We start from the raw sequence: 25,583 nt of genomic DNA, 5'->3' as shown, positions 1-25,583 counted from the left end.
GAAGGTTCCATGAGGTTCTGAGATAAAGGTATATTCTTTTGTATTTGGGTGAAATGTTCTGTAGATGTCTGTTAAGTCCATTTGAGTCATAACATCTGTTAGTTCCCTTATTTCTCTGTTAAGTTTCTGTCTGGCAGACTTGTACATTGGTGAGAGTGTGGTGTTGACGTCTCCCACTGTTAATGTGTGGGGTTTGATTGTGGTTTAAGCTTTAGTATTGTTCTTTTATGAATGTGGCTGTCCTTGTATTTAGGTCATAGGTGTTCAGAATTGAGACTTCATCTTGATGGTTATATGAAATGTCCTCCATCTCTTTTGATTAGTTTTAGTTTGAAGTCTATTTTGTTAGATATTAAAGTAGCTACACCAGCTTACTTCTTAGGTCCATTAGATTAGAAAATCTTTTTCCAACCCTTTACTTTGAGGTAATGTCTGGCTTTGAAGTTGGAGATGGATCCTGTTTTTGTATCCCTTCTGCTAGCCTGGATCTTCTTATTGGCGAATTGAATCCATTGATGTTAAGAGATGTTAATGACCAATGATTGTTAATTCCTGTTATTTTTTGGTTTTGTTGGTGGTGGTAGTGTGTGTTTCCTTTCTTTGGATTTTTCTGGTATAAGATTATCTATTGGATGTAGCTAGCTTCCTTGGATTGAAATTTTTCTCCTAGTTCTTTCTGTAGGGCTTGATTTATGGCTTGATTTAAATCTGGTTTTGTCATGAAATATCTTGTTTTCTCTGTGGTGATTGAAAGTTTTGCTGGGTATAGTAGTCTGGGCTGGCATCTGTGGTCCTTTAGTGTCTGTAAAACGTCTGTCTAGGACCTTCTGGCTTTCAGAGTCTCCATTGAGAATTTGGGTATAATTCTGTTAGGTCTGCCTTTATATGTTACTTGATTTTTTTCCTTTGCAGCTCTTAATACTCTTTCTTTAATCTTTATGTTTAGTATTTTGATTAATATGTGCCGAGGGGACTTTTTTTGGTCTAGCTTATTTGATGTTCCGTAAGCTTCTTGTACCTTCATAGGCATTTCCTTCTTTAGGTTGAGAAAGTTTTCTTCTGTGATTTTGTTGAATATGTTTTCTATGCCTTTGAGTTGGAATTATTCTCCTTCTTCTATCCCTATTATTCTTAGGTTTGGTTTTTTCATGGTGTCCAGGTTTCCTGGATGTTTTGTGTTAGGAATTTACTGGATTTCACATTTTCTTTGACTGATGAACCTGTTTCCTCTATCGTATCTTCAACAACTGAGATCCTCTCTTCCATCTCTCGTATTCGGTTGGTGATGCTAGAATCTGTAGTTCCTGTTCACTTCCCCAGATTTTCCATTTCTAGAATTTTCTCCATTTGTGTTTTCTTTATTGTTTCTATTTCAGTTTTCAAGTCTTGAACTGTTTCCTTCACCTGTTTGACTATTTTGGCTTTCTTTAAGGGATTTATTGATTTTTTTTTCCTATTTTTTTTGTTTGTTTATTTGTCTTTTCCTTGATTTATTTAAGGCTGTTTTCGTGTGTTTGAGCCGCATTGGAATGTTCAGGTCTTCTGCTGTGGGATCTCTGGGTTCTGGGTGCCATATTGCTCTTCTGGCTGTTGAATGTACTGTTACACTGGTGTTTGCTCATCTGTTCTTCAATTGGTGTGGTTTGCACCTTGCCTGTATAGTCTGCTGGAGTTGTGGGAGAGGGCTGGCCGTGGGGAGCTTGTTGAGCTCCGTGGGTTGGGTTGCAGACTGGGTCTGGGTGGGTCGCAGGGGTGCTGGTGCAGCCTGGAGGCTTACAGGCTGCTAGGGACTGCCTTGTATTTTTAAAAAACAACAGAAAACCAAGCTGAGGCTTAGTGAGTAGTACACTTGTCTAGTGTGCAGGAGACCCTGGGTTTGGATCCCAGGAGTGTATAAACCAGGCATGGCGATGAGCACCAGTCAGCGGAGCACTCGGGACCAGGCAGTTGTGCTCTTTGGATACTGTGTCCCCAGGTTTCTCTGCACCCGGCTTGAGTCCAAGCACTGCCTTTAGCCACAGCTGAGGGGCACACAGGGCAGCCTTTTTTGGTCTTTTCTCTGTAACACCAGCCCTGAGACGTCCTAGGCTATAAACGATCTCCCTAGTCAGGCTGACAGAGGCGGTATAAACACTGAAGCTCCACAGGCATTCTGATGCTTTGTGTGGTGTCAATGGCCGCCGAAGGCCAGGCAGCCGTTATAAGAGCATTGGCCCTACTTCCATGTGTGACCTCCCTTTCTGGTCTAGAAGCCAGATTCTCTAATCATCCTTGGCTTTGCCCTGAAGAGCTAGAGCATTCAGGGCCCTGACCTCTGCTGCCTCTGGTCCTCGTCCTGGTGGTCCATCCCAGGGTGGCAGGTGTTGCTTCTGCTCTATGAGGAGGTGCGGTCCAATTCCTGATAGCCAGGCCCCTCCTTGCCTTCACTCCACATCTAGAGCATAGTTGCCCTGCAGAACAGGCATCCCAGGCCCTTCCAGCTGCACACACCTTTGGTTTGAAGGCCCCATGCCAGTTTGTGGGTATGTAGAGGTAGCACAAAGGGGATTTGTAGCTTTGCGGTTGGCCTGCCTTGATTCTGTGTGTGTCTGTCTTTGTATGTGAATGCTGAAGATGCAAACTCAGGCCTTAGACTTGCAGGGCAGGGCTTCCTCATAGGAGAGTCTTCAGACCCAGGGCTGACTTTTGGGGATCCACAAGAGTGACTTAGTATCTTGGGCACAGTTTCCATACTCTCTCTGGTGTTACTACTGTCCATCTTTCAGTCGGGGCCCTGTGCTTCCCCAGCATGGTCATGCTCTGCCCTGGGTAGGAAGCTCTCGTTCACCCCACTCTTCTGTCCCACCTATAGCCCCAGAGCCTTCCCTCCCTGCCCTGTTCTTGGGTCTTGGAGCAAGGCGGATATAAATCTGGATCATCTGCTTGAGCTGGTGGCTTCTGGGCTGTCATGAATCTGATGCGTGGGTGTCAGCAGTCTGAACACTCCTAGTCCCTTTACTTTTGGTCCTCCCAGGGACTTTGCTCACCACTCCATCTCAGCCCTGGAATCTGCCTTGCTTCTCTGTTTGGGGTGTGGCCTCTAGAACCAGAATCTTGGTGTTCAGGGTACCCTGCTTGGCCCTGTTCCTGGGCACATGGAGCCCACACTGATAGGGTTCTAATGCCCTAACCCTTTTTCCTGACATGAAGAAGCCTGGTTTCAGCCAGACGTGGAGGCATCCATTCTTTTTTGCTTGTTTGTTTTTGTTTTGTTTTTCGAGACAGAGTTTCTCTGTAGCTTTGGAGCCTGTCCTGGAACTAGCTCTTGTAGACCAGGATGGCTTCAAACTCACAGAGATCACCCGCCTCTGCCTCCCGAGTACTGGGATTAAAGGTGTGCGCCACCACCGCCCGGCCTGTCATCATCCTCTGCTCTTAGGAGGTGGAGGCAGGAAGATCAGAAGTTCAAGGCCATCCTCAGCTACACAGTGAGGAAGAAACCCGGTTCTGCCCTTCATCCTCACATCATGCCATCCCAGCCAGCCGCATCCTTGCCCAGCCCACAGCCATGTCAGCAGCTGCTCTGGGAGCTTTGCCAGTCTCTGGCCAGCCTGGCTCAGTCCCCAGTGTAGTCCCAGTTAAGCAGGGATCTCCCTTGGGTGAGCAGTTTCCCCCATCAGCCAGCACCCCTGCCTCTCAGGTAGCATATATCCAATAGCCAGTTATGTGGGAGGGGGTGAAGCTGGGTTTTCCAGGTCCCAGGTGAGTCACATACAGCAACACTGTTAGCAAAATGAGTCTCCAGAGGACCTGAGAAGAGCCCTGGGTGTCCCTGTGGATGGGGCCGGGGATAGAACTCTGAGCCTCCACTGCTCATTGAGTGTTGACAAGTGTCTGTCCATCTGGTCATAGTGGTACCCTGCGTGAATCCCTGTATCCTAGCACAGTGGCCACGCTAGTACACCAAGCTGGTGCAGGTGAGTGGCTGCAGTCCCTATGGCCAGCTGTTGAGATTACTTCTGTAGGGAACAGGACCCTGAGAGACCTATGGCCAGGACACAGCTGCCCAAAGCTAGCCTTTGGGTTTCAGTTAGACCATTTCTGAATTTAGTCTCTGGTTTGAAAAGTGTGGTCCAGCACTCATCCTCTGGAAGCTTCCCTGCCCAGCTCCATGGCTGGCTCTAGTGGCCCCTTTGTCACACATGCAGGTCATGTTTGGCTTGAGTGCTGCTCTGACTGGGTGATCCCCAAGGCAGCCCTTGAACTTTTCTGTGTGGCCAGTTTCCTGTCAGTGTTCCCAGTGTTTAGCTGTCAACCCCAAATAAGCTCCATCCTCATGAGTCCTGGCTCCAGTCCCCCTCAGTGTCCTCCCTCCTCAGCTGCAGGCATCACGAATCCCCTTCATATTTCTGAGTCCACCACTTCTGAATATTCCCCATTCGCATTTCCAGCACTGTGGGACCTTCTGTTCACCTAAGACCTAGACAGTTTCTTTTTCTGTGTATGTGGAGCACCATGTTGCAGGGGTGCTGGTGTTCTCACCTGTGCCTGTCAACACACTGTCATCGTTCATTGCCCCAATCTCACCAATTGGGCTGGCCCCGCTGGCCAGAGATCTCTGCCTGCACTGTGTGTGCTTTTGCTGGTGTATGGGGATCTGAACTCAGGTCCTTGTGCTTGCACAGCAGGCACTCTACCCACTGAGCCAGCTCCCCAACCCGACGTTTTAGGGTTATCTTCTGTTGACCTTTTCCCAAGGATTTTGTTGTTTGATTCCATCAGGAGGATCATGGGTATGGGAGGAGGGGGTGGAGTCTGCATTCCCCATGCCTGATGATTGAGCCTCCAAGACTGCCTGTGACCTGTGCATCTTCCCACACCTTCCTGTCCTGGGTCAGGTTAGACCAGCTGGCACTGAACTCCAGGCATGTCCTGGGGGCCTGTCCAACAGTACCATCACTCCCTCCCCTGGGAGGAAGAGCCAGGCCAAGTGAATATGTTACCCTGCCTCAGCATCTTCAGCCTCCAGGTCTCCTGGGCTGGTCTTGCTGCAGTCACACCTCTAACCCGGGGCCTCCTACTTGCGCGACGCAGCCTAGACCATGCTCAGGGTCTCAGACCCACTGTGCTCCCTGTTTCTCTGAGCTCAGCTGTGTCTTGTGCTTGCAGAGGAGAAAAGCAGCAGCTTCCGGCTGAAGCCCCCAACGCTCATCCATGGCCAGGCGCCCAGTGCAGGTAGGTGACGTTGCCAGGCCTTTACCTAGCCCCAGGATCCTTGCTGCAGGCCCCAGTCTGTCTACAGGGACGTAACTGACATAGACACAGCTCTGAAAAGCTGCTCAGACCTGCGGGGACAGGGTGTCTCCTACCTGGGAACTCACTGTGACCCTGCACCAGCTATGGGCATCTCCCCTTGCACTGGGTCAGCTCTCAGAGTGTAGCAGTGACCTGGGCCTCATCACAGATCCCAGTGGCAGGTGACTGTCACTATAGAGAAAGGGCTGGTTTTGAGTGTGGCCTCCCATGCACGACCATTGGAGTTGATGTGCCCTGGAGCAGCAGGGACAGGGTTCCTAGAATCCACTGTGTTCCAGGTCTGCCCAGCCAGAAGCCCAGGGAACAGCAGCGTGGTGTCCTCCGCCCAGCTGTGCTGCAAGCCCCACAGCCCAAGGTGCTGTCACAGACGGGTAAGGGACCAAGTCACAGTCTGAAGTACAGAGGCGAGCGGTTCCTTTGGGCCAGCTCCATTCTGGAGAGCCAAAGTAAAGGAATGGAACGCTGCCCACCTCTCTTGTCAGCCTCCCAAGCCGTGCTCTGTCATCCTTGCAGAGCAGTTTCCAAGCCACCTGGGGCTCGCTGGGTTCTGGTCTTGTCATTCAGAGCTCAGCAGTGACCTAGGACCTGACTCATGCTGACTCCAGTGCTCAGAGCCAGCCAGATCGACAACGCCATAGCACCTTCGAAGATTCTTGTCTTGTTTTGTCCCAATTTGGGGGCCAGCAGGATGGCCCAGCATGTCAGGGTGATTGCCGTTTTGTCTTGGTTTAGTTGGACTTTTGTGACTCAGCATCTCAGTGTGCAGCCCGTCTGCTCCTGGACTCACTCTAGCCCGGAATTCTCAAGCATGGGGTAGTAGGCACGTGCCACTGTGCCAGCTCCCTTCTGGCTTTGTGAGTGTGTGCATGCACAGACGGGCTTTCTCCAATTGCACAAGACCTGTCTTTGCTAGGTTTTCTTTTGCTCATCATTTTCTGGAAGCCAGTTCTTGTTTGTGTCTTGTTTGGGGAGGGGAATAGTACTGAGGATGAAACCCAGCTCCGTGCGTGCCGCCTGCTGGTGTAGTATATCCAGAATAAAGACAGCAGCCCCTCATGTGGGAGCTTTGGGCATGTTTTGTTTTTAATCTAAGAATGCATGTTTTTTTTTTAATGTACCCCTGATTGACATAGAATTTTCCATGTTGCTCTGTCCTTGAACTCATAGCTCTGCTTCCCAAGTGGAGGGATTAAAAGCACTTACCACCATGCCCTGCCTAAGATGAATGGACTTTAGAAGCCTCTTTCCAAAGGAGCCTAGACAGAGCCCAGCAGCTCGGGCAGCTGCCAGAGGGCTGAGGAGGGGATGCATACATGTGCCACCTGCCAACTCTCTCCCTTTTGCAGTCCCCAGTAGTGGCACCAATGGGGTCAGCATGCCAACAGACTGCACAGGACCAGCCACGTCTGCATCACCAGAAAACCTCACACAGAGGAGCCCCTCCGAGTCTGCCGAGGGGACAAACACACTTGAGGTTGGTGGGTCATGGGATTGCTGGAGTGGGCTGCAGCTCCAGGCCTGGTGTGATTTCTGCTCAGGTTCTCCAAGCCTAGACGCCTTAAGTGGTTCCTAGCGCTTGGCCTGCCTGGGCTTGCTCAGTGTCCTCTGTGCACAGTGGAACACAACACCCAGGAGGGGCCTGCAGAGGCTCCCAGCATGGGGCTAGGCAATAATGGAGAGGACAGCAGAGAGCCAAGGAGGCTCAGTCCTTTGCGGGGATGGTGCTCCTGTGGCCTACCCACTTCCACAGGGCCCCTGCTAAAAGTCCTCTCACACCACACCAGGGACTGAGACCTTAGCCACTGGACACCTGGCATTGGTTGGTGGCTGTCAGTCAGTCAGGATGGGCCCCACTACCCAAGAGCCCAGGAGCGACTTTTGTGGCTTTGTCCTCACCACAGTGTGTCTCCAATACAAGGTCCTACGTGTGTCATCTCCCCCTTACCCCACTCCCAGTCACAGATGGGCCCTCAGGTGCACGTATGGTGGTGCTGGGGTGTCAGCCCTGGAAACATGAGGGGAGAGGGCCCTGCAGCCCAGGGTTTCAAGGCCACCACCCCTGCCCCACCTGCTTCTCAGGCTGTCTGCTCTGCTCTTGAATTTATCCATGTGGCGTCACAGTCAAAGCCACATGGGGACATACTCATCCCGCTCCCACAGCCTGCTTCTTGTGAGTGTGACTGAGACACAGGAGGGAAATCAGGTGCACTGTTCCAGCCAGGCTGTGCCAGCATCCAGATCCACTTGAGTCACCCTCTGCAGTGCCCAGCCTGTCTGCCACAGTGCACGCCCCTCCCATCCCTTAGCGGAGGACATGCTGGTCCACCTCTCCAGCAGGCTGGGTGCTCAGTGCTAACACTGATCTGACTCTGGGTCTGTCCCTGTGGCGCCCAGATTTCACCCCAAGGCTCCACCTTTCCGATGGACAGGATCACCGTGCTTATTGTCCCTGATGTGATGAGAGCAGGCAGAACCCTTCACAGCATTCCTGGCCACATGTCAGACAGGAGGGCTTCTTGACTCTGTGAACCCTGAGACTGGGACTCCTCCATGCGGGTAGAAACCCTGGTAAAGTGACAACAGACCTGGGGACTAGTTCTCAGTAGGGTGCCCAACAGGGATATGGAGGACTATGCATACAAGCCATGCTCCCTGTGTAGGCGTAGGACCCATGGCAGAGCAAAAATGGAACCAGATGTATAGTGTCAAGCCGGGGGGGGGCTATTGTTCTCGTGACAGTCTCGCAGAGAGCGCAGTTAGCGCTGTGCCACCCTTCCCACCACTGAAGGCTGCTGCCACAGGAATAGTGGGGCTCCAGAACTGAGAGCACCACCCACACACCTTCCATGTGCAGCCAGGGCGTCAGCCCAGAGGTCTCCTGGCAACACTCCAGATTCCCCTCATCTGAGCCACATGGTTGAGCAAGTCCCTGAACTCAGGGAGTCACACTTGCAAGACAGTATTTAGAGGGACCAGTGACAGGACTTAATGGACTAAAACTGCTTGTTGCAAGCCTGATGACCTGAGTTGAAGCCCAGTGGAGAAAGAGACCAACCAGTCCAGGGAGTTACCCTCTGGTTTTCATGTGCATGCACACACATACACACACACATGCTTGTACACACACATAGTCAAAGAAATTAATTTGGAAAAAACAAAAACATAAGTTGGTGTAAAACAGTCCAGGAAGCTGTGTTGGAAGTGTGGGAGTGGCCTGCCATATGAGGTCCCCAGCCACTGGCTCTGTGCACCGTGGAATCTCACATCTGTGTCCCACACCACACCATTTCCTCTCACGACTGATGGGGGCTCATTTGGTCTGTCTCTTGGTAGCTGATGCCCCATTTCTAGTGTATATCAGGACCCTTGGTTCTGATTCTGGCTCTGCTGGCACCAGGGTATGGTGACGTGTCTGGCCCCGCTGACAGCCAGTGTCCTCATTCCTGAGTAGAGTCCCCGGGAACAGGTTCTTAGAAGTGCCTTCTGAGCCCCAGGCAGACTGCCTAGGACCAGAAGCCAGTCTACTGCTCAGAGGGTGCCCTTGGGTCTTGAGCTCTCCATATCTACCCTCTGTCAGCTCCACTGAGGCAGGGAACTTCTGGTGTTGGACAGCTGCCAGGCTTCAGGGCTTTCTCTAACGCTCCTCACCCCAGGAGAATCTATCATAGCTGCCAGCCATGTGCGCGCCTGGCTGACTTCAGACTCCTGGACGTCCTGTTGCCATCGCTTCTAAGTATGATTGGGTTCTTTTCTTATTCCCTGTAGGAGAAAGTGTTTCAGAAAACCCCACGTGGCACCTCAGAGGAGGGGCACTGTGAAGAGGAGCAGGCGGCCCCACAGGCCTTTGTGTTTGGACAGAACTTGAGAGACAGAGTGAAGGTATTTGCTGGGTGGATGTGGGACAGTGGAACTGCAGCAACCAGTTCTTAAGGAGAGTGGCCTGGGGTACCCGCGACAGCCACACATCTACCCAGACATCCATTGCCCAGGGCACCGTTCCACTGAGAATCCCTCCCCACTCTGAGGTAGTGTTTCATGTGGCCCTGGCTAACCTCAAGTCCTAGGATTTTGGGCTACCTCAGGTCATCTTTCCAAGAACAACACTAAAATGCTGGTTGCGTGATTGATTTGGCATGGGTTTGATTTGAGATAAGGTCTTGAACTCACTGTGTGGCTTTGGATGACCCTGGACTGATCCTCCAGCCTCAGCCTCCTGATTGCTGGGATGGCAGTTGTATACTAGCCAGCCTGGCTTTGTGATCTGGGCCCTGGGCTCAAGCAGCTCCCAGTGGGGCGACCACAGAATCCTCAGCAGAGCGGTCAGACTGCTCCTGGAAACCAAGTCTGATGCCTGCAGTGCCGGAGCTTGGGGTCTGGGGCAGTTCTCAGTACCCACAGGACCCAGGATGCCCCTCAGAGAGTGATTTGGCCTGGGCTGCACAGCAAGACCTTTGTCACCACATTGAAATGCTCCCCCATGCAAAAGACTCCAGCACACCTTCTGTCCCCTGCCCTCTGATAGGCACCTCCTTCTTGGGGCTGGGCACCCATCAGGCACAGCCATGAGCCAGGGTCGCAGGATCTTCTAGTGTCAGGAGTGACACCTACATCATGGCTTTTAACAGAACCACGGAGAAACTGTGGTTGTCATGGTACCATACCGCCATTATATGGCTGGCTTCTAACAAGGTAGAAAAGCTCTTAAAGCTTTGCGATCCTCTCTGCAGGTTTCTCTTCCCCACTTATTTTGAGTGCAGCCCAGACCAGCCTTGAGCCTCAGCCTTCTGCAATGTTGAGATGACAGGTGTGTGGGTCCACACCAGACAAGATCTCACTGTGTAGCCCAGGCTGGCCTAAACTCTTAGGATTCTCCTGCCTCTCCCACCCAGTGCTGAGATTAAAGGTGTGCACCACCACACCCATCTTGTCTTTGTGTCTTCACCACTGTGTCAGGTGTGGCCATGTTGGTGGCAGATGTACCTTGTGCTCAGTGCATCCTCAAGGCAGGACTTGTCAGACAAGACCACGTGAGCAGCCCTTCCCTCTCTCTGCAGTTAATGAATGAGAACGTCGCTGTGGCGGATGCAGACAGCACTGCGCATCCCAGCTCAGAAACACCTACTGCAACCAACTACTTTCTGCAGTACATCAGCTCCAGGTGAGTGCGCTGTTGTGCACACATGCCACCAGGACTCTCCATCTCGAAGAGAGGTCCAGCTGGCCTGTGCGGCAGGCTGTGGGCCTGAGGGGGCGGGGGAAGACAGGCATTTGTGTGTGCCTGTGGTGCACACTGACGGTGCCACTCCTCTCCAGTGCAGACAGCTCAGCCCACAGTACTGACACCTCCAACAAGTTTGTGTTTGGCCAGAACATGAGCGAGCGCGTCTTGGTGAGTGGCCCTGGCTGGCACTGTTATCTACTTGGGGGCTCACAGCATGTGGCTGTCATGCTGTCTCCTGTGGAGTCAGGACAGGATTCTCAGGTACAGGAATGAGAAAGACCAGCTCCAGCTCACATTCGCTACAGGCTTCTGTTGCCCCTCAGAGGCTACTAGGGGGCCAGCTTCACCCTGTCTTTACTCTTCACTGACACAGGCATTCCTGTGGCCAGCGCCACAGCTGGCCCCAAAGCTACACCACTGAGATAGGTGGCCTGTGTCCCTGTTCACAGAATCAGCCATGCCTGCCACTTCTGCAGGACAGGGGCAGCCAGGATAGCAGGCGCATGCATATTCCCTGCTTCTGAACACTCATAGCCCAGGACTCAGAGTCTAGCCATCACCCACTCCTCTCGGCCATTTTCTCCCTCTGGGTGTGCGCCCAGCCCCACCATGGTGTCCACAGACTCTGGTCATGCCCCTGGCACCTGGTACGGTCGCCATGCTGCAGCTTATTCCTGTTGGTCTGCCACAGCGTGTGGTCCTGAAAGGAGGGCCTGATTAGGAATGGCTGTTGAGGACAGGCCCCTGCAGGGTGCTCAGGTTTCAGGCCTCCGGGAAGTGCTGAGCAGCCGTCCCTGCTGGGCCTCTCACTCTGTCCTCAGCACCCACAGCAGCTCCGCCCTGGCACGCTTGTTTCCTCAGAGCCCCCCCAAGCTGAATGAAGCCAACTCAGATGCCAGCAGGGAGACTACGCATGTCCAGTCAGGGTCTGAGCCATCGTCCCAGGAGGCTGCCCCCAAGAAAGGTAGGGCACAGCTCTGCACACACCTCAGGAGACTCCCGACCACTAGGCAGGGACAGCTGTGGCCCCAGTAGATGTGAGAGGTTGGCTTGAAGTGCCTGGGATGGATGGCGGGTGGCCATGCTCTGCTGACCAGGACAGGGCTCCTTGGGTCCCCAGGAGCCCCAGGCCTGCTGACTCGGTTGTGGTTTTGGGTCCTCTCATGCAGAGTCACTGGCCGAGTCAGCCGCTGCCTACACTAAGGCCACAGCGTGGACATGTTTGCTGGAGAAAGTGGAGGTCATCACGGGGGAGGAGGCGGAAAGTAATGTGCTGCAGGTGAGAGTGAGCGTGCTGAGCAGGGCGGCCAGGAGTGGGCTGCGTAGCAAGACCTGACTTCCAGAACAGCCAGTGAAGGCAGGGAGACGTCTGTGAGTTCAAGGCTAGCTTGGGCTACTGAGAGGGTTCCAGGACAGTCAGGAACATTTTTGCCTAAACCAGTTGCACAGCCATTGTCACAATTGGAGCCCCGTCCAGTGAGCTAGCACCCTAGCACCCGCAGGTCTTCCCCTTGCCTCTGGGTTTCCCAGTTCTGAACACTTCTGGGATTCTCCGAAGTGTGGAATTTTGCCCTGGTTTTGTCACTGAGTTTGGCATCCTAGGTCGGTTGTTTCTGTTCCTGATTGGGTAACACCCCAAGGGACTGCATGGTGCCAGTGAACTAGTACTCGGCCCTTTCTGCTTTGGAACCCTCATAGGCAGGATGACACGTGCATGTTTGTAAGGACATTCACTTGCTTTCTGGGTCGGCAGTGGAAGGGACTGCCATGCTGTTGTCTTCCCAAGCACTGTGGGATGTCCCTGCAGCCGGGCAACTCATAGCAACACCCAGCACTCATTCCCGTGGCATCTCTGTGTGTTGGGTTGCCAGAGTTCTCATTGCTTATGCACTTGGGCAGGGTACATGGTTCCATAGTAGAACATAGCTTGCCGGAGCTTGGCTTCCATTCCCAGCACCACAGAAACCGAAACACATAAAGAGATGACTGTGCATAAAGAACAAAGCTGGGTGCTGGCTGGCAGTGTCCTGACTATAGGACTGGTAGGCAGGTGGGGTAATGAGATACCCAGCATCATTGGTAGCTTTGGTTTGAAGTGGAGCTTGAGTTTGGTGGGGTACAGAGGGTGGGTACCCATACCCTGCTCACTGACCCCATGTGTTACAGATCCAGTGTAAGCTGTTTGTGTTTGACAAGGCTTCACAGTCATGGGTGGAGCGTGGCCGGGGACTTCTGAGGCTCAATGACATGGCATCAACTGACGACGGCACGTTACAGTCCCGGCTGGGTGAGCACTGGATAAGGGTAGACCCTCCTAAAGGTGGCCCTGGGGTCATACCAAACCAGAAGTGTGGGGGCCACAGCTGGGACAGGGCATGGCTGTGAGCAGGGCCCTCTGGCTGGGGCCTACTGCTCCTGCACACCCACTCTCTGCTCAAGCATCCTTCATGGAAACAGTACAGCTCGGAAGCAAGGTGGCGGCAGGAGCATGTCAGCCTGGACTGTGAGTCCTCAGAGCAGCAGGCACTGCTCCAGTGTCGGTCAGAGCTGCCCTCCTCCTGTTGGGGCCTTGTGAACATGGTCTCTCTGTAGCCCAATCTGACCTGGGATCCACTGTGAGCTCTTCCAAAGAAATGGGGAACTCCTGTCCCATTTGGTTACTTTTCCCTTGAAAAGTCAACTTAAGCCCAGAATTGGGAGGTGAGGCAAGAGGACTGCTGTGAGTTCAAGGCCAAACCCAAAACAAAAACACAAAAGTTGGTGGAAGCATTTATAGTACTGCTCTAGGCAGTGACCTGTGACCCTGTGCATATGGGGTAGTGGGGACTTGTTGTTCTTTTTGTGTTTGTTTTATTTTTAAAATTTATTTTATGTGTTTTGCCATGGGTGTTGGGTCCCCCTGGAACTGGAACTACAGACAGTTGTGAGCCACCATGTGGAAATCGAACCCTGTTTCTTTGGGAGAGCACTTGGTGTTTTTTTGGTTTTTTTTTTTTTTTTTTTTTTTGAGCCTGTCCTGGAACTCACTCTTGTAGACCAGGCTGGAACTCACAGAGATCCACCTGCCTCAGCCTCCTGAGTGCTGGAATTAAAGACTTGGCCCACTACTGCCCAACACAGTCAGTACTCTTAACTACCGAGCCATCTCCAGCCCTAGTTTTTTTTTCCCCCCATAACAGGTAGCAAGCCAGGAACTACCTGTATGATGCTTGTTCCTGGAGCCTCAGATGAGCTCCTGGCCTTGGGGGAAAGGGAGGATGGGGCTCCTAAGCCTGACTGGGTGGGGAGAGTTGGGATCCGCCTCACACACGTAGTGCGCTTGGGCTTGAGGTGGGAGCAGGTGGTCTCCATCTCAGGAGGGCTCTGTGAGAGCATGCCTGCCCTGTTCCAGACCTGCAAGGGCATGGCTCCCCTGGTCTTCTGGAGGTGGGCTGCAGGTTGGGGCACGTGTGAAGCTAAGTGGCCTCCTTACTGCAGTGATGCGGACCCAGGGCAGCCTGCGGCTCATCCTGAACACGAAGCTGTGGGCACAGATGCAGATGGACAAGGCCAGCGAAAAGAGCATCCGTATCACAGCCACGGACGCCGAGGACCAGGGCGTCAAGGTCTTTCTGATCTCGGTGAGCTCAGGGGAAGGCTGGCGTGAAACACTGGCTCAGTGCTGGTCACTGTCCTAATGTCACAAAGCAAGGACACAAACCTCCTCCCTGGGCAGTTCCCGATAGCTGTGTGCACACCATGCTGTCCCCTCTACTACACATGTGCAGGGATGACAGACCCCACTCTGACCTCATTGTCCAGCCTGACTCTCCAGGGCCTTCCAGCACTTGTAGTCCCTTGTCAGAGAAGTCAGCTGATCAGGCCAGTGTGGCCCAGCGGCAAGCCAGGGTCTACATGTGTGGATGCTGCCCAGCCTGGCTACCAGCTACACACTGCCACCTCACACACTGTCTCCCCAGGCCAGCTCCAAGGACACTGGCCAGCTGTATGCAGCCCTGCACCACCGCATCCTGGCACTGCGTAGCCGGGCTGAGCAGGAACAGGAGGCCAAGGCTCCCGCACCTGAGCCAGGGGCCACACGGGCCACCGAGGAGGAAGACAGTGATGAGGATGCGGTGCTAACTCCCTCAGGGGTCACTCCCTCAGGAGCCGGTGAGCAACACGGGGCCTGTGGGAGGGACTCCAGCTGGCCACAGTGGCTGTGCTGGGGCTGAGGGACCCACTCTTCCCACAGGCGCAGGTGATGAAGGAGATGGCCAGACTCCTGGGAGCACATAGCAGCGGAGCCACTGCGCCAGGCTGCTGCTTTGTCGTCTGTCCGCTGCCCGTCCCTCCCTGCAGGCCGCGTCATGGTGGTGTCTATTGCTGGGGTGGCCGCAGGCTGGATCCGCGTGTCCCCTCTGCAGCAGACGGGGATGCCAGGATGCGGCTTGGGACTCAAACCTCATCATATTGATGAGCAGAAAGAACGATCCCTGCCCTCCTCCGATCGAAAAGGCACATTGACACTTGTCACAGCTTCCGCTGGCTCTCAGACCTGGCCTGGTCACCCAGCCTCGTGGTGACCAGCTCTCCCTCCCTGGGCAGCAACAGTTCAAACTCTGAGCTCAGCGTTCTATTGAGAGCAACCTGCTGTCTGCTCAGCTTCCCACTCTGCCAGGTTCACATGGCTGATGCCTCTTTCATTTCTGATGGCCTGGCTTCCGAGGACCTGGGTGAAGCTGCTCTTTGGCTGAGCTGACTTGATGTCCGTGTGGGAAGCGTCCGGCCCCCACAGCGACTCCCTAGGTCTGGGCCTGAGAACGCCTGTCTGGACAATGCTGGCCCAGGAGGGTTCCTGTGCTCTTGTTCACCTGCACCACCTGGGCCTCCCTAAGCAGCATGGCCCTGAGGGATTGACCATCTAGGGCCTCTGAAAGGCAAAGGGCCTGTCCTCAGGCAGAAGGTGACACCCCCACCATAGACTATGTGGTTCCATCTCTGCCCGGGCCACACCCGGGGAGCCAGCAAGGATACCAGAGCTGCCTGGCAGATGGGTCAGTCACGCTGCTTCCAGCCTTAGCCAGTCAGTGACAAGTGACTCCAGACGTCGCCCATGTGTTTTGGAACATTTATGTAAGATTGTCATATGAAATGTATTTGAGAACTGCATTAAAACTTTTAACTAAAACCCCGACCTCCCGTGCACCTGGCAGCCAGACAAGCTGGGTGTGGCCAAGGGGGGCCCTGATGGGGTCAGTGCTCAATCCAGCCAGGCCTGCGGGTGGCCCTGCCAAAGACCTGGTCCAGCCGGTTCTTCAGCCTCCCATTCTCACATATTCCCCTCCCTGTGTCTAGTTGGGGCCCCAGGACAGTGGTAACAGTAGCAGATGTGTCAGGGGACTAGGCTAAGGGCAGTTGTCAGGCAGCTGAGGGCTACAACATCAGAGGCGCCAGGCATTGCTCACCATGGCCACGAACTCTGAATCAGTGTCCACTGAAGCGCTGAGTCCCCTGTAGTAGTCTTGGAACTCGGCCAGTGTGACCTATGGGGGGGGGGGACGACAGGCTATGAGGGGGGGAGGGCTATGAGTGGGACCCAGGCCAGGGAAGCTGCCCTGTGGAAGGTACCAGGTGAACACACCTGCCCATCCTTCTCAAATGTGTCAAAATTGTCGAGGAATTGATGGAGGGCCTCATCCTCTGTCCACTCTCCACTGCGCACCTTAGGGTGAGCGTGGCCAGAGTACACCCCTCGCAGGTCGTCCACAGTCACCACACCATCCCCTGTCTGGTCCAGCTTCGCAAAGGCAGCTGCAATGACAGCTTCTCGGGCCTTGGACATAGGGGGCTGTAGAAGGGGACAGTGACTGAGGGGTGCTGGGGCTGGCCACTCTCACTGGCACCCCTCACAGTGTCTGAGGCCAGCCTCACCTGTAATGCCCGCAGGAACTCCTCCAGGTCCAGCGTCCCACTGCCATCACGGTCCCAGCGCTTGCACAGTGCCTCTGCCTCTGCCTCCCCCACATCCAGCCCCAGCTGTCCCAGGCCCTGCCTCAGCTCCTCTGCATCCAGGGACCGGCTGCCATCTTTGTCCAGGCGGCGGAAAAACCTGGGGAGCAAGATATCAAGTTGGATTCCATTGATGGGAACCGCCAGGCCAGAAGGTGCTGAGAATACCGGGCATGAGGGCTCACCTGGCCAGGCCCTGGATGCCCGAGGCCCCTCTGGATAGACACTGGGCTCTCATCCTTTCTATGGTGGCATTCACGGTATCCATTATGAGCACAAATGAACACTGCAGAGACAAGAACTTGCAATGGGTTTCTGTACTCGGCTGGCCTGACAGAGCTGCTAATACCACACAGCCCAAGATCACCCCAACCACTCACCTGGCTTGCCTGTGTCAGGGTCTGGCCCGTGGAACTCCAGGGAGGTCTGTGCGTCCTGCCTGGCACAGCTGTTGCTAGGCAATACAGATGGCTCTGGGGACAGGGAGGGGCCCGACTGTAACTCTTTCTGCGCCAGATACATTAGCTTGCCAAGAAGGGCAGGCACTGTGACTGACTCCCAGACCCCTGTCCACCCCTGGAGCCACAGTAGCTTCAAGCCTGGCTGGAGACTTGGGACACACAAGCTGTCTCACTCTGGACTTCAGGGGTACCCCAGCTATTTGGGTGACTTGAGGTGGGGACAGAGCTGAAAGTCTGAAGCCAGTTTGGGCTACAGACTGAAACCTTTGTCTTTTTTAAAAAAAAAAAAAAAAAAAAAAACGGGGCCTGGTGGTACACAAGTATAATCTCAGCGTGCAGGAGACGGAGGGACAGGAGTTCCAGGCTATGTGAGGCTGCCTCAAAATCAAAACAAACATTGTCCATGAGTTTGCAAGCTAACCAGTGTCGTGATTGAGTTAATGAGAAACTGAAGTGACATTTTGCTATCCAAATGGATGGCCTGTTGTACTCCAAACATTGGCGAGTATCAGAAAACTAGCTCATTGTTTTCAGTTTTTGGTGCTGGGGATGAAACCCAGAGCCTTGGCATGCCAAGCAAATGTTGCTAAGACACCCCTCAGGCACCATTGCTTTTCTATAGAGAAATGTAAAATATAATCAGGAATTGCTGGGAATGTTCCTTTTCACAGTGCTGGGATAGAAACTGGGGTCCCAACCCATGGCAAGTAAGCCCTGCCACTGAGCTACAGCCCAAGCAATTCTGAGTCTTAAGATGCAAGGCTGGCCACAAATCACAATCCCAGAGAACCCAGACAACAATGAGGACCCTAAGAGAGACACGCATAGGTCTAATCTACATGGGAAGTAGAAACAGACAAGATCTCCTGAGTAAATTGGGAGCGTGGGGGCCTTTAAAAAAAAAATGCAAGGCTAGGAGATAAATCTCAGCATTACAAACACTCCCCCTCAGCCCCCTTCCCCCACCTGGATAGTCACAGGCTGGGGAGTGGAAGGTGGGGCATGGGTAATAAAACCAATCCTTGTCCCCCTAAATTCAAAGTTGCTTTGGTACACAGAGCATTTTCCCTTCCCTTTGGTCTGAGTTTCCTCAGCTATCACAGCCTGTGCAGAGTTGCAGGGCTCCTGACTCCAACCCCAGTCCCCACAAGAAGGACAGCCCAGGCTTAGAAATAACTGGTTTATTCTGGTGCGTCTCCCCTGTACAAACAACTCCCTTTTCCCCTCTGTTTCCTCTATTGAGGGTCCCAAGCAGGAAGTCAGCTCCATGCAGGATTCAGAGACCAGCTGGATGGAGCAGCCCCTATCTCCCCCCACCCCACCCCCTCCACACACACACTTGGTGGCTGCTCCAGGACCATGAAACTCAACAGACCAAGCGCTGGTTGCATACTGGCTGCAGGGGCGTGTGAGGACTCTTCTGCTGCTCTGACGAAGACAACACACCCTCACCATTGCAGGCCCGGGACAGCACCGAAACCAGAGTTACAAAATAGATCCTCTCAGGGTATCAAAAGAAGACTTGCTACAAACACCATTGTCCCTGGGAACAGGGCAAGGGCTCATCAGATGTCCAGGAGGCTCCTGGCTGTTGGGGGCCTCATCAGCTGTGGCAGGCACTGATGAAGATAGAAGTTCAAAGGCAGCCCCGGCTACATAAAAGGGCAGAGGCCAGCCTGGGCTACACAAAACTGCCTTTAAAAAGCAAAAGAAGCAATCACAGTGGAGGGCAGCAACCAGGCTGTAGTAATTACTACAGGGATGCTGGTCAGAAGGCCCCTCTGAAAGGGGACATTGGAGAGAAACCTGAGTGTCATGGGAGAAGGCTGAGGCTTGGACTGTGGTGTCAAAGAGGGAATGGAGGCAAGGGAAATGGATCCTGGATTCATGATTTGTCTTCCTACACAGAAGCAACAGAGCATGAAATAAAGAGGAGATTCTGCCTCAGGAAGAGTGATGGGTCAGGACTCATGTCACCTGGGCATGTGACTTACACTTGTATTCAAAGCACTTGGGAGGACTCTGGGTTCCAGAGAAGTCTGGGCTGTGGAGGGAGACCCCATCTCACAGCAAAAAAAAAAAAAAAAAAAAACCCACCAAGATAGGGCCTGGTGTTGGGTGCCAGGCATTGGGTGCCTGTCATCCCAGCAGGGCTCAAGGTCACCCTCAGCAAGTTAGGGGCCAGCCTGGGCTATGTGGAACCGTGTCTCCAACAGGAAGCAGAACGGCCTCGGAGTCAAGCTACTGTTAATTCACTGGTGCTGGGATGGCAGGTGTCCTGTCCCTCTGTCAGTTTGCCAGTATGTCTGCATGCTGGGCAGGGGCTCCACCACTGAGCCACTGCCTCAGACTTTGTTTATTTTTGAATTATTTAAAATCAACTGAATGTAGCAGATGCCCCAAGCGCTGGGGGAGGGAGGTGGGACTGTTTTAAATGGGATCTTGGCTTTTCACTTGTTCCAGTGTTTATGAGATCCCAATAATATCCCAGGACCCTTCAGGGACACTGGTGACATCTGGGGCTCTGGGCTTTGGCCACACATTCTGAGATCTGATCCGCCAGGGCAGCTCACACTGTGGTCCCAAAGACGGCAGGCTGCAGGTCATCCTGGCCCTCCCCAGTGCTGTTGCCCAGGGGTGGGCCGGGCCCATCGGGAAGCAGCTGTGTCTGGCTGCTGGCTGGCGAGGGGCCCAGTCTCTCAGCCTCCTCCAGGGCGGCCAGCAGCGCAGCCAGGGGTGGTCGACGGCGAGCGATGTCTTGCAGCAGGTCAGCCTGGGGCTGCAGCTGCTGGATCAACTGGTCCCTCTGGTCCACTGCAGCCTGCAGACTGCGGACAGTGGCCTCCGAGTTCAGCAGCTGCTCCTGGAGGGCGGAAATCTCCCTGGTGAGGGGGCCAAAGGAGGTAGTTACTACTGGAGTACAGAGGCTCTGCCTACCTCCACTGCCTCTTTATTTGCATGCTTGTATGTGTGCCCAAATGTAAGTTGGGGTACAGCTTGTAAGAGTTGGTTCACTTCTTCTACCCCATAGGATAAAATTCTTTATCTTTCTTTTTGTCTTGCTTTGTTTATCGAGAAGACAGGGTTTTTCTGTGTAGTCCTGGCTGTCCTGGAACTTGCACTGTAGACCAGGCTGGCCTGGAACTCACAGAGATCCTCCTGCCTCTGCCTCCCATTCTTAATGGCAAGTGAGTGCCCTTACTCACAAAGCCAACTCCACAGCATTGGTAAAGTACCCCAACCCCACAGCATGCCTGGAGTCAGGGTTCTATCCCTAGCACACCATTATCCCAGCACTCCAGGGGATCAGGAGTTGAAGGGTATCCTGGCTACACAGTGCCTTCCAGGCCAAAAACAAAACAATGCCAGTTTTGTGGCTCCTTCAATAGAACTTCCTTGTGGCCCAAAATGGTTGCCACAGCAAACTCTTGACTACTGTATATGGGTTCTGACATCGCGGTCCTCGGGTGCGCTGTGCACCTACCGATAGGCTCCTACCCAGCAGCCCCTGGGACATGCTCTTCACTTCATACCTCCTCCGATCCTCAGACGGGCACAAAACTCTAGGGCCCCCAGGGCGGACAGTACCAGGGGACCAGGCCTTGCGGGACAGCTGGCCCCGTTTGAGCAGTCTGAGACACTCATACAGCCGAGGCGGTACTCCTAACTCCTGATCCGCCGGCCTCAGCCTCCTCATGCCGCGATGCCAGACACGTAGAGCTCTGGAAATTTTGGCTCCTGGTTCCCAGCCCTTGCCGCCCGCCTCCTCCGGGAAGTCCGCCGGCCGCGCCTCCCCCGGGGCCTCACCGGTCCTTGACGCGGCCCAGCTCGTCCAGGGCGGCGCGCAGCTGCTGGTCGTGGTGGGCCAGGCGCTCGGCCTGCGCGCGGACCGTGCGCTCCGCCGCCAGCAGCCGCGTCTCCAGCTCCGCCGCGCGCCGGTGCACGGCCGCCAGGTGCGCGTTCGCCTCCCGGATCTGCAGCGCGGGCGGCGCAGACATGGTCCCGGGGCCGCCGCACAGGCCCCGCCCCGTCCCGCGAGGCTCCGCCCAGCGCGCAGGGAAGGCCCCGCCCCCTGGGAAAAGCCGTGCGCCTTCCTCTTGGACTCTCGCTATTGGCCACGGTTCTGAGGGGGCAGGGCTAAGGCAGGTCACGCCCTTTAGGTGCCACTCAAGTCTTTCAGAGTCCGCTTCCGTTTGCCTTCGCCTCCGAGCTCAGGGCGATCTTGAACCAGCGCAGAGGAGGCCTTGAGATCCGCCAATTACGTCCTCCTCGACTTACGATTGGTCCCTATGCCGATAGTCCCCGCCCAAATAGGCCACGCCCCCAAATAGTCGCACGCGGTTCTGATTGAGAATGCGAATAGCCACACCCTACACACATCCCGGGTCCCTGATTGGCCGAAGCGCTGTGCTCTGTAAAACCTGCATTACGATTGGTATATCCGCTGTCAATCTCGCCTATTGACCCGCCTTACGCCGCAATCACTGTACTGCAATTGATCTGGCAACCTGTCAATCTCTTGGATGGCGGGTTGTCAATGGCATCGGCATTCTGTCCGCTAGGAACGCCGTCTTTGCTAGGACAGGCTGCATTTTCCTTGGTTGACAGCGGTGCTCCTCAGTTTACCTTTCCAAGAATGAAGTCAAGGGTGTCCCTACCCAGATTCGCTCGTGGGGACGCGCACGACACCGTTCCTACGGCGTGAAACGGAGCCGTCCACGCCCAGCCCGCTCCGCGCGCATGCGAACAAGCAGTGTCCGCTGTAAGCCTCGCGAGAGTTGGTCCGGCCGGCTGCCCTTGACGCGGAAAGGTCTACGGAGTGCGCACGGCCCGGCGCAGCCATGGCCCAGCGGCTCCTCCGGGCCTACGATGAGATCCCCGACGGCACCCAGTGTCACCGCAAGACCTACATCACCACTGCGTTCGGCGGCCTCATCGGTGAGCGCGGACCCCTAGAGCGGAGGGCACGCGGAGGTCAGGGGGGCCGCGGTGCGGGGCTGGAAGGTGCAGAAGCTTGAGGATTCTGAGAAGTGTAGACCTGTTTGCGCGCTGCCCCTAAGATTTCAAGGGGCCATAAGCCATTATCGCGGAGCCCGGAGAAAATGTGAAGATCTTTTTAGGGTCATGGAGTGATCAGACCATTCGAGGTTTTGAAGATACTAGACCGCAGAGTCTCTGTGTAGCCGAGGGTGGCTCTGAACCCCTGATCCTCGTGATCCTCCGGCCTCAGCCTCCGAAGTGCCTGGATGACAGGGCTACACCCCGGCTTAATCTCTGGTTTTGTTGTTGTTATTTTTTGTGTCTGTTTTGAGGTATTTCAGGCAGGGTCCCACCGTCTATCCCAGGCTGACCTCGGACTCTGAGAACTGTCTGTCCCTGCCCCTCGAGCTCTGGGATCAAAGGCGAGCGCCAGCACGGGAGATATTTATTTGTTTACTCTTATTTTGAGACAAGATCTTCCTCCGTAGCACTGGCTGGCCTGGAACTCAAAGAAATCCTCCTGCCTCTGCCTCCTGAGTTCTGAGATTAAAAGCGTGAGCCGCCATGAGGACTGTAAGATTCTTGATGGGGCACACTTGTTAGGAATGTCAGACATCTTTTTGGGGTGACTCTCACTGCACCCACAAGGCCTCAGTCACTCATGCTTTCGCAGTGTGTATACAGGCCTCATTCATGAGTCCTCCCCAAGGCTTTGCTCCCTCCAGGCAAGTGCTGTGGGGTCAGATGAGTGGGAGAATTTTTGTTTTAATTTTTTTTTTTTTTCGAGACAGGGTTTCTCTGTAGCTTTGGAGCCTGTCCTGGAACTCGCTCTGTAGACCAGTCTGGTCTCGAACTCACAGAGATCCGCCTGCCTCTGCTGAGATTAAAGGGGTGTGCCACCGCTACATGGCCATGGATTTGGGGGCTTTGAAAACTGACGGAACGTTGGCATTGGGGCCAGAGGATGAGCGCGTGCAGCGTGGGGTAGGGCTGGAGTGTCTCAGGTGGATGCTGAGCTAAGCTGGCCCTTGCCAGAAGCATTGCTGGGGAGCCAGTGCGGGAGGGGGTGGGAAGTTGTAGCTGCTTGAGCAATCGTCCCTGTATGCCTTCTTTGTCCCCAGGCTTCTCATTCCCCTGGGGGGGGGACTGGTTTCCTGTCTGGCTCCCCTCAGAGTTCATTGCAGGAGGGCAGTGAGCCTACCTTCCCAATGGGGTCTCACAACTTGGGGAACTCATGAATGAATGAATGAGGCCCTCAGTGAGTGGGTGAATGAATGAATTCCTGCCTTGGCAGCATAGCCCCCATAGGGATGGTGGCTGGTGGGCACAGCTGCTCCTGGAGGCTCCCATGCTGCCGGTGGCACCGAGGCTATGCCTGTTCTGGGCCGTGGGACAGTCACCGCAGTGGCAGCAGCTAGAGGAGGTGGGAGGCAGTCAGTCTGGGAATGGGTCTTAGGACCCCTGGCTCATAAGGCATGGTCAGTGAAGTCACTCAGGGTCCCTGTGTCCAGACCCGTTCTTCAGCCCAGCGCCAGCTCATAATCTCTGAGGCCCAGCTGGAGGCCTCAGTCAGTAAACTCTCAGTGTTCAGCTCGGAACTCCCAGAGCTCACCAGGAAAGGCAGGAGTGGCACACCCCCTGGGGCTGGAGGATGGCTGAGAGGCAACACCCACTGTCCCGTGGCCAGCTGTGCCAGACTGGTGGCTTTGCTTCTCTGGGGCCGCTTCGCCATCTGTGAATGGAAGTAACGGCAGAATCCAGCCAGCCAGCCAGGAGCGGCGCTAGCCCTTGTCATCAGTTTCCGTGTAGCAGGAAACCCTTAGCAGCTGCTCCAGGGAGATGTGGATAGTAACTGGGGCTGCCCTGCCGTCCACCCAGACCTGGGCTGGCTCAGTACCCACCCTGGCCTCAGCTCTTACATAAGCCATGGTGTGAAGTACGGGGCAGTAGGAAATGGAAAAGCTGACCAGCGTGGGGGCAGGGTGGGCGTGGAAGGCACGGAGCCAGCCAGGTGTGGAGACGCGTCTTGGCGGAGCCACTGGCACATGAAAGGTCTAGCCTCTCTTGTGCCTAGTTGCTGCCAAGCCGGATTGGGCCCAGGTCCCAGCCCCTTGGAAAATCTGGCCTTTGATGGGAGTGGAGGAGGCACTGTGACAGCTGTGCCGTTGATGGCACGGGGCCCTGGGTCGGGGAACAGCAAGAGGTGGGTCTGGGTTTGAGTCCTCTGCCCTTCTCCACAGGCGCCATAGGCTCAGCCTACAGCGTTGTACTCAACCCTGCAGACACCCACCTGGAAGCAGTGGCCAGGGCTGGCCGGTACACGTTCACTGCAGGTGAGCTGGCAACGGGTCCCTGGACACTGACCCTGGCCTGGCTTAGAGGGCAGAGAGTGGTGGCACCCAGCTTTGTCTGCACAGGGACAGCCAGGTGCTGGCTCAACACCGCCTCCGTTTCCCCACCTCCAACCCCCACCGCCCCTTACAGCTGCTGTTGGAGCTATGTTTGGCCTCGCCACCTGTGTCAGTGCTCAGGTCCGTGAGAAGCCAGATGACCCCCTGAACTACTTCATTGGAGGCTGCGCTGCAGGCCTGACCCTGGGAGCGCGCAGTGAGTATCGTCGTGTCCCCCCACACACACAGTGCGTGACCCCTGATGACTCCAGCCTCCTCCCTCTGTTTTACTCCAGACAGGCAGTTGCTGCCATTTCAGCACCAGGCAGTCCTTCTACCTAAATGCCCTCCTGGATGGCTGTCCTGCCCATGCCACCCTGTGTCACAGACACTCAGTAGCCATCTCCAGGGTGGGACGAGGCCTGCCTCCCCCCTCCCCTCCACTCTTCTACCATTCGCATGTGCACACTGGGAACTGGGGGCCCTGTAAGGTCTGGGTTTGCCCACAACCCAACTTTGACTTCAACCCCAGGCCTCCTCATACTCTGTGTGGTCCTGGGCGTCTGGCCAGGGGAAAGCCGTGCTGGCCCTCAATTCAACCATGGGGAAAGGCTGTAGCAGGGAGGTGTCTTAACTGCCAGGAGCCAGTGCTGACTACATCCCCTCCCAACATGACCTGGAGTGGGGGAATAGTTGGTACAGGGTAGCCGGGCCTTGGTATCCCCATTTCCACAACTCACTGCTGGGCTCTATAGGTCTCTGAAAAACCCTAGTTCCGTCAGCCCTATCATCGTGGGGGGCTCCAGGGTCACACCTAGAACACCCTGTGCCTGATGCCATCTTTCCCCACAGCTCACAACTACGGGACTGCAGCTACAGGCTGCGTATACATGGGCACCGCAGCCGCCCTGTTCAAGATGGGAAAGCTGGAAGGCTGGGAGCTCTTCGCCAGCCCCAAGGTGTGAGCGGAACCCTGCGGCAAATAAACACAGTGTGTCCCTGTGCGCAGTGTCCTGGAGACTTCCTTGCAGCCATGCACCGACCACAGGGGAGGGGTGTGTGTGTGTGCACGCTCGTGTGCAGAAGCGGATAAGATGACACAGGTCCAGACTTGCTCTGGACACATAGAACTCAGGCAACCAGGGAGAAGACCGGAAGACCACACGTGCCCAGTGTGGGTGTGCCGAGGCTGCTGACCTGGCCCTGCAGTGGGGGAGCTGCCCACTGGGGCCAGAGGGAGCTAGG

The 25,583-nt window shown here is 54.9% G+C and overlaps 4 protein-coding genes across 9 annotated transcripts in view; 2 read left to right on the top strand and 2 right to left on the bottom strand.

Annotated features, from left to right (window-relative positions):
* The window catches only part of Ranbp3 (RAN binding protein 3), a 51,460-nt gene extending 35,774 nt beyond the window's left edge, over nucleotides 1-15,686 (top strand). For 2 of the 4 annotated variants that reach the window (XM_075942600.1, XM_075942597.1), the window contains 12 exons: nucleotides 5,149-5,214; nucleotides 5,574-5,666; nucleotides 6,642-6,769; nucleotides 9,061-9,174; nucleotides 10,350-10,453; nucleotides 10,609-10,684; nucleotides 11,378-11,480; nucleotides 11,686-11,795; nucleotides 12,683-12,803; nucleotides 13,994-14,136; nucleotides 14,476-14,668; nucleotides 14,751-15,686. In XM_075942600.1, the coding sequence (XP_075798715.1) occupies nucleotides 5,149-5,214; nucleotides 5,574-5,666; nucleotides 6,642-6,769; nucleotides 9,061-9,174; nucleotides 10,350-10,453; nucleotides 10,609-10,684; nucleotides 11,378-11,480; nucleotides 11,686-11,795; nucleotides 12,683-12,803; nucleotides 13,994-14,136; nucleotides 14,476-14,668; nucleotides 14,751-14,794 (1,295 nt within the window). In that variant the 3' untranslated portion in view covers nucleotides 14,795-15,686. The remainder of the gene's footprint in view (nucleotides 1-5,148; nucleotides 5,215-5,573; nucleotides 5,667-6,641; nucleotides 6,770-9,060; nucleotides 9,175-10,349; nucleotides 10,454-10,608; nucleotides 10,685-11,377; nucleotides 11,481-11,685; nucleotides 11,796-12,682; nucleotides 12,804-13,993; nucleotides 14,137-14,475; nucleotides 14,669-14,750) is intronic. The other 2 variants (XM_075942601.1, XM_075942598.1) reach the window with 1 other exon arrangement.
* A 133-nt stretch (nucleotides 15,687-15,819) lies between these two features.
* On the bottom strand, nucleotides 15,820-16,966 carry Caps (calcyphosine). The gene is made up of 5 exons (XM_075942602.1): nucleotides 16,888-16,966; nucleotides 16,693-16,793; nucleotides 16,430-16,607; nucleotides 16,140-16,346; nucleotides 15,820-16,041 (listed from the first exon to the last, which is right to left on the bottom strand). The coding sequence occupies exons 2-5, from the start codon at nucleotides 16,773-16,775 to the stop codon at nucleotides 15,940-15,942; spliced, it is 570 nt and encodes a 189-aa protein (XP_075798717.1). The 5' UTR covers nucleotides 16,776-16,793; nucleotides 16,888-16,966; the 3' UTR covers nucleotides 15,820-15,939.
* Nucleotides 16,967-18,143: 1,177 nt separating this feature from the next.
* On the bottom strand, nucleotides 18,144-21,696 carry Vmac (vimentin type intermediate filament associated coiled-coil protein). Of its 2 annotated transcripts, none has more exons than XM_075942593.1 (2): nucleotides 20,776-21,696; nucleotides 18,144-19,850 (listed from the first exon to the last, which is right to left on the bottom strand). In XM_075942593.1, exons 1-2 carry the CDS (start codon nucleotides 20,964-20,966, stop codon nucleotides 19,538-19,540), a joined length of 504 nt encoding a protein of 167 aa, XP_075798708.1. In that variant the 5' UTR covers nucleotides 20,967-21,696; the 3' UTR covers nucleotides 18,144-19,537. The 2 variants fall into 2 exon arrangements, with proteins under 2 accessions (XP_075798708.1, XP_075798709.1); XM_075942594.1 differs by lacking the exon at nucleotides 20,776-21,696 and adding an exon at nucleotides 20,502-20,751.
* Nucleotides 21,697-21,725: 29 nt separating this feature from the next.
* Nucleotides 21,726-25,342, top strand: Ndufa11 (NADH:ubiquinone oxidoreductase subunit A11). 2 transcript variants are annotated; one of them, XM_075942595.1, is made up of 4 exons: nucleotides 21,726-21,942; nucleotides 24,189-24,281; nucleotides 24,433-24,555; nucleotides 25,191-25,342. In XM_075942595.1, exons 1-4 carry the CDS (start codon nucleotides 21,810-21,812, stop codon nucleotides 25,301-25,303), a joined length of 462 nt encoding a protein of 153 aa, XP_075798710.1. In that variant the 5' UTR covers nucleotides 21,726-21,809; the 3' UTR covers nucleotides 25,304-25,342. The 2 variants fall into 2 exon arrangements, with proteins under 2 accessions (XP_075798710.1, XP_075798711.1); XM_075942596.1 differs by having other exon boundaries at nucleotides 21,732-21,906.
* The last annotated feature ends 241 nt before the right edge of the window (nucleotides 25,343-25,583 follow it).

This window comes from Microtus pennsylvanicus, chromosome 12, assembly GCF_037038515.1.
Source record: "Microtus pennsylvanicus isolate mMicPen1 chromosome 12, mMicPen1.hap1, whole genome shotgun sequence".
NCBI lineage: Eukaryota > Metazoa > Chordata > Mammalia > Rodentia > Cricetidae > Microtus > Microtus pennsylvanicus.
The sequence above is the reverse complement of the archived record's forward strand: the minus strand, read 5'-3'. Positions and strand labels throughout refer to the sequence as shown.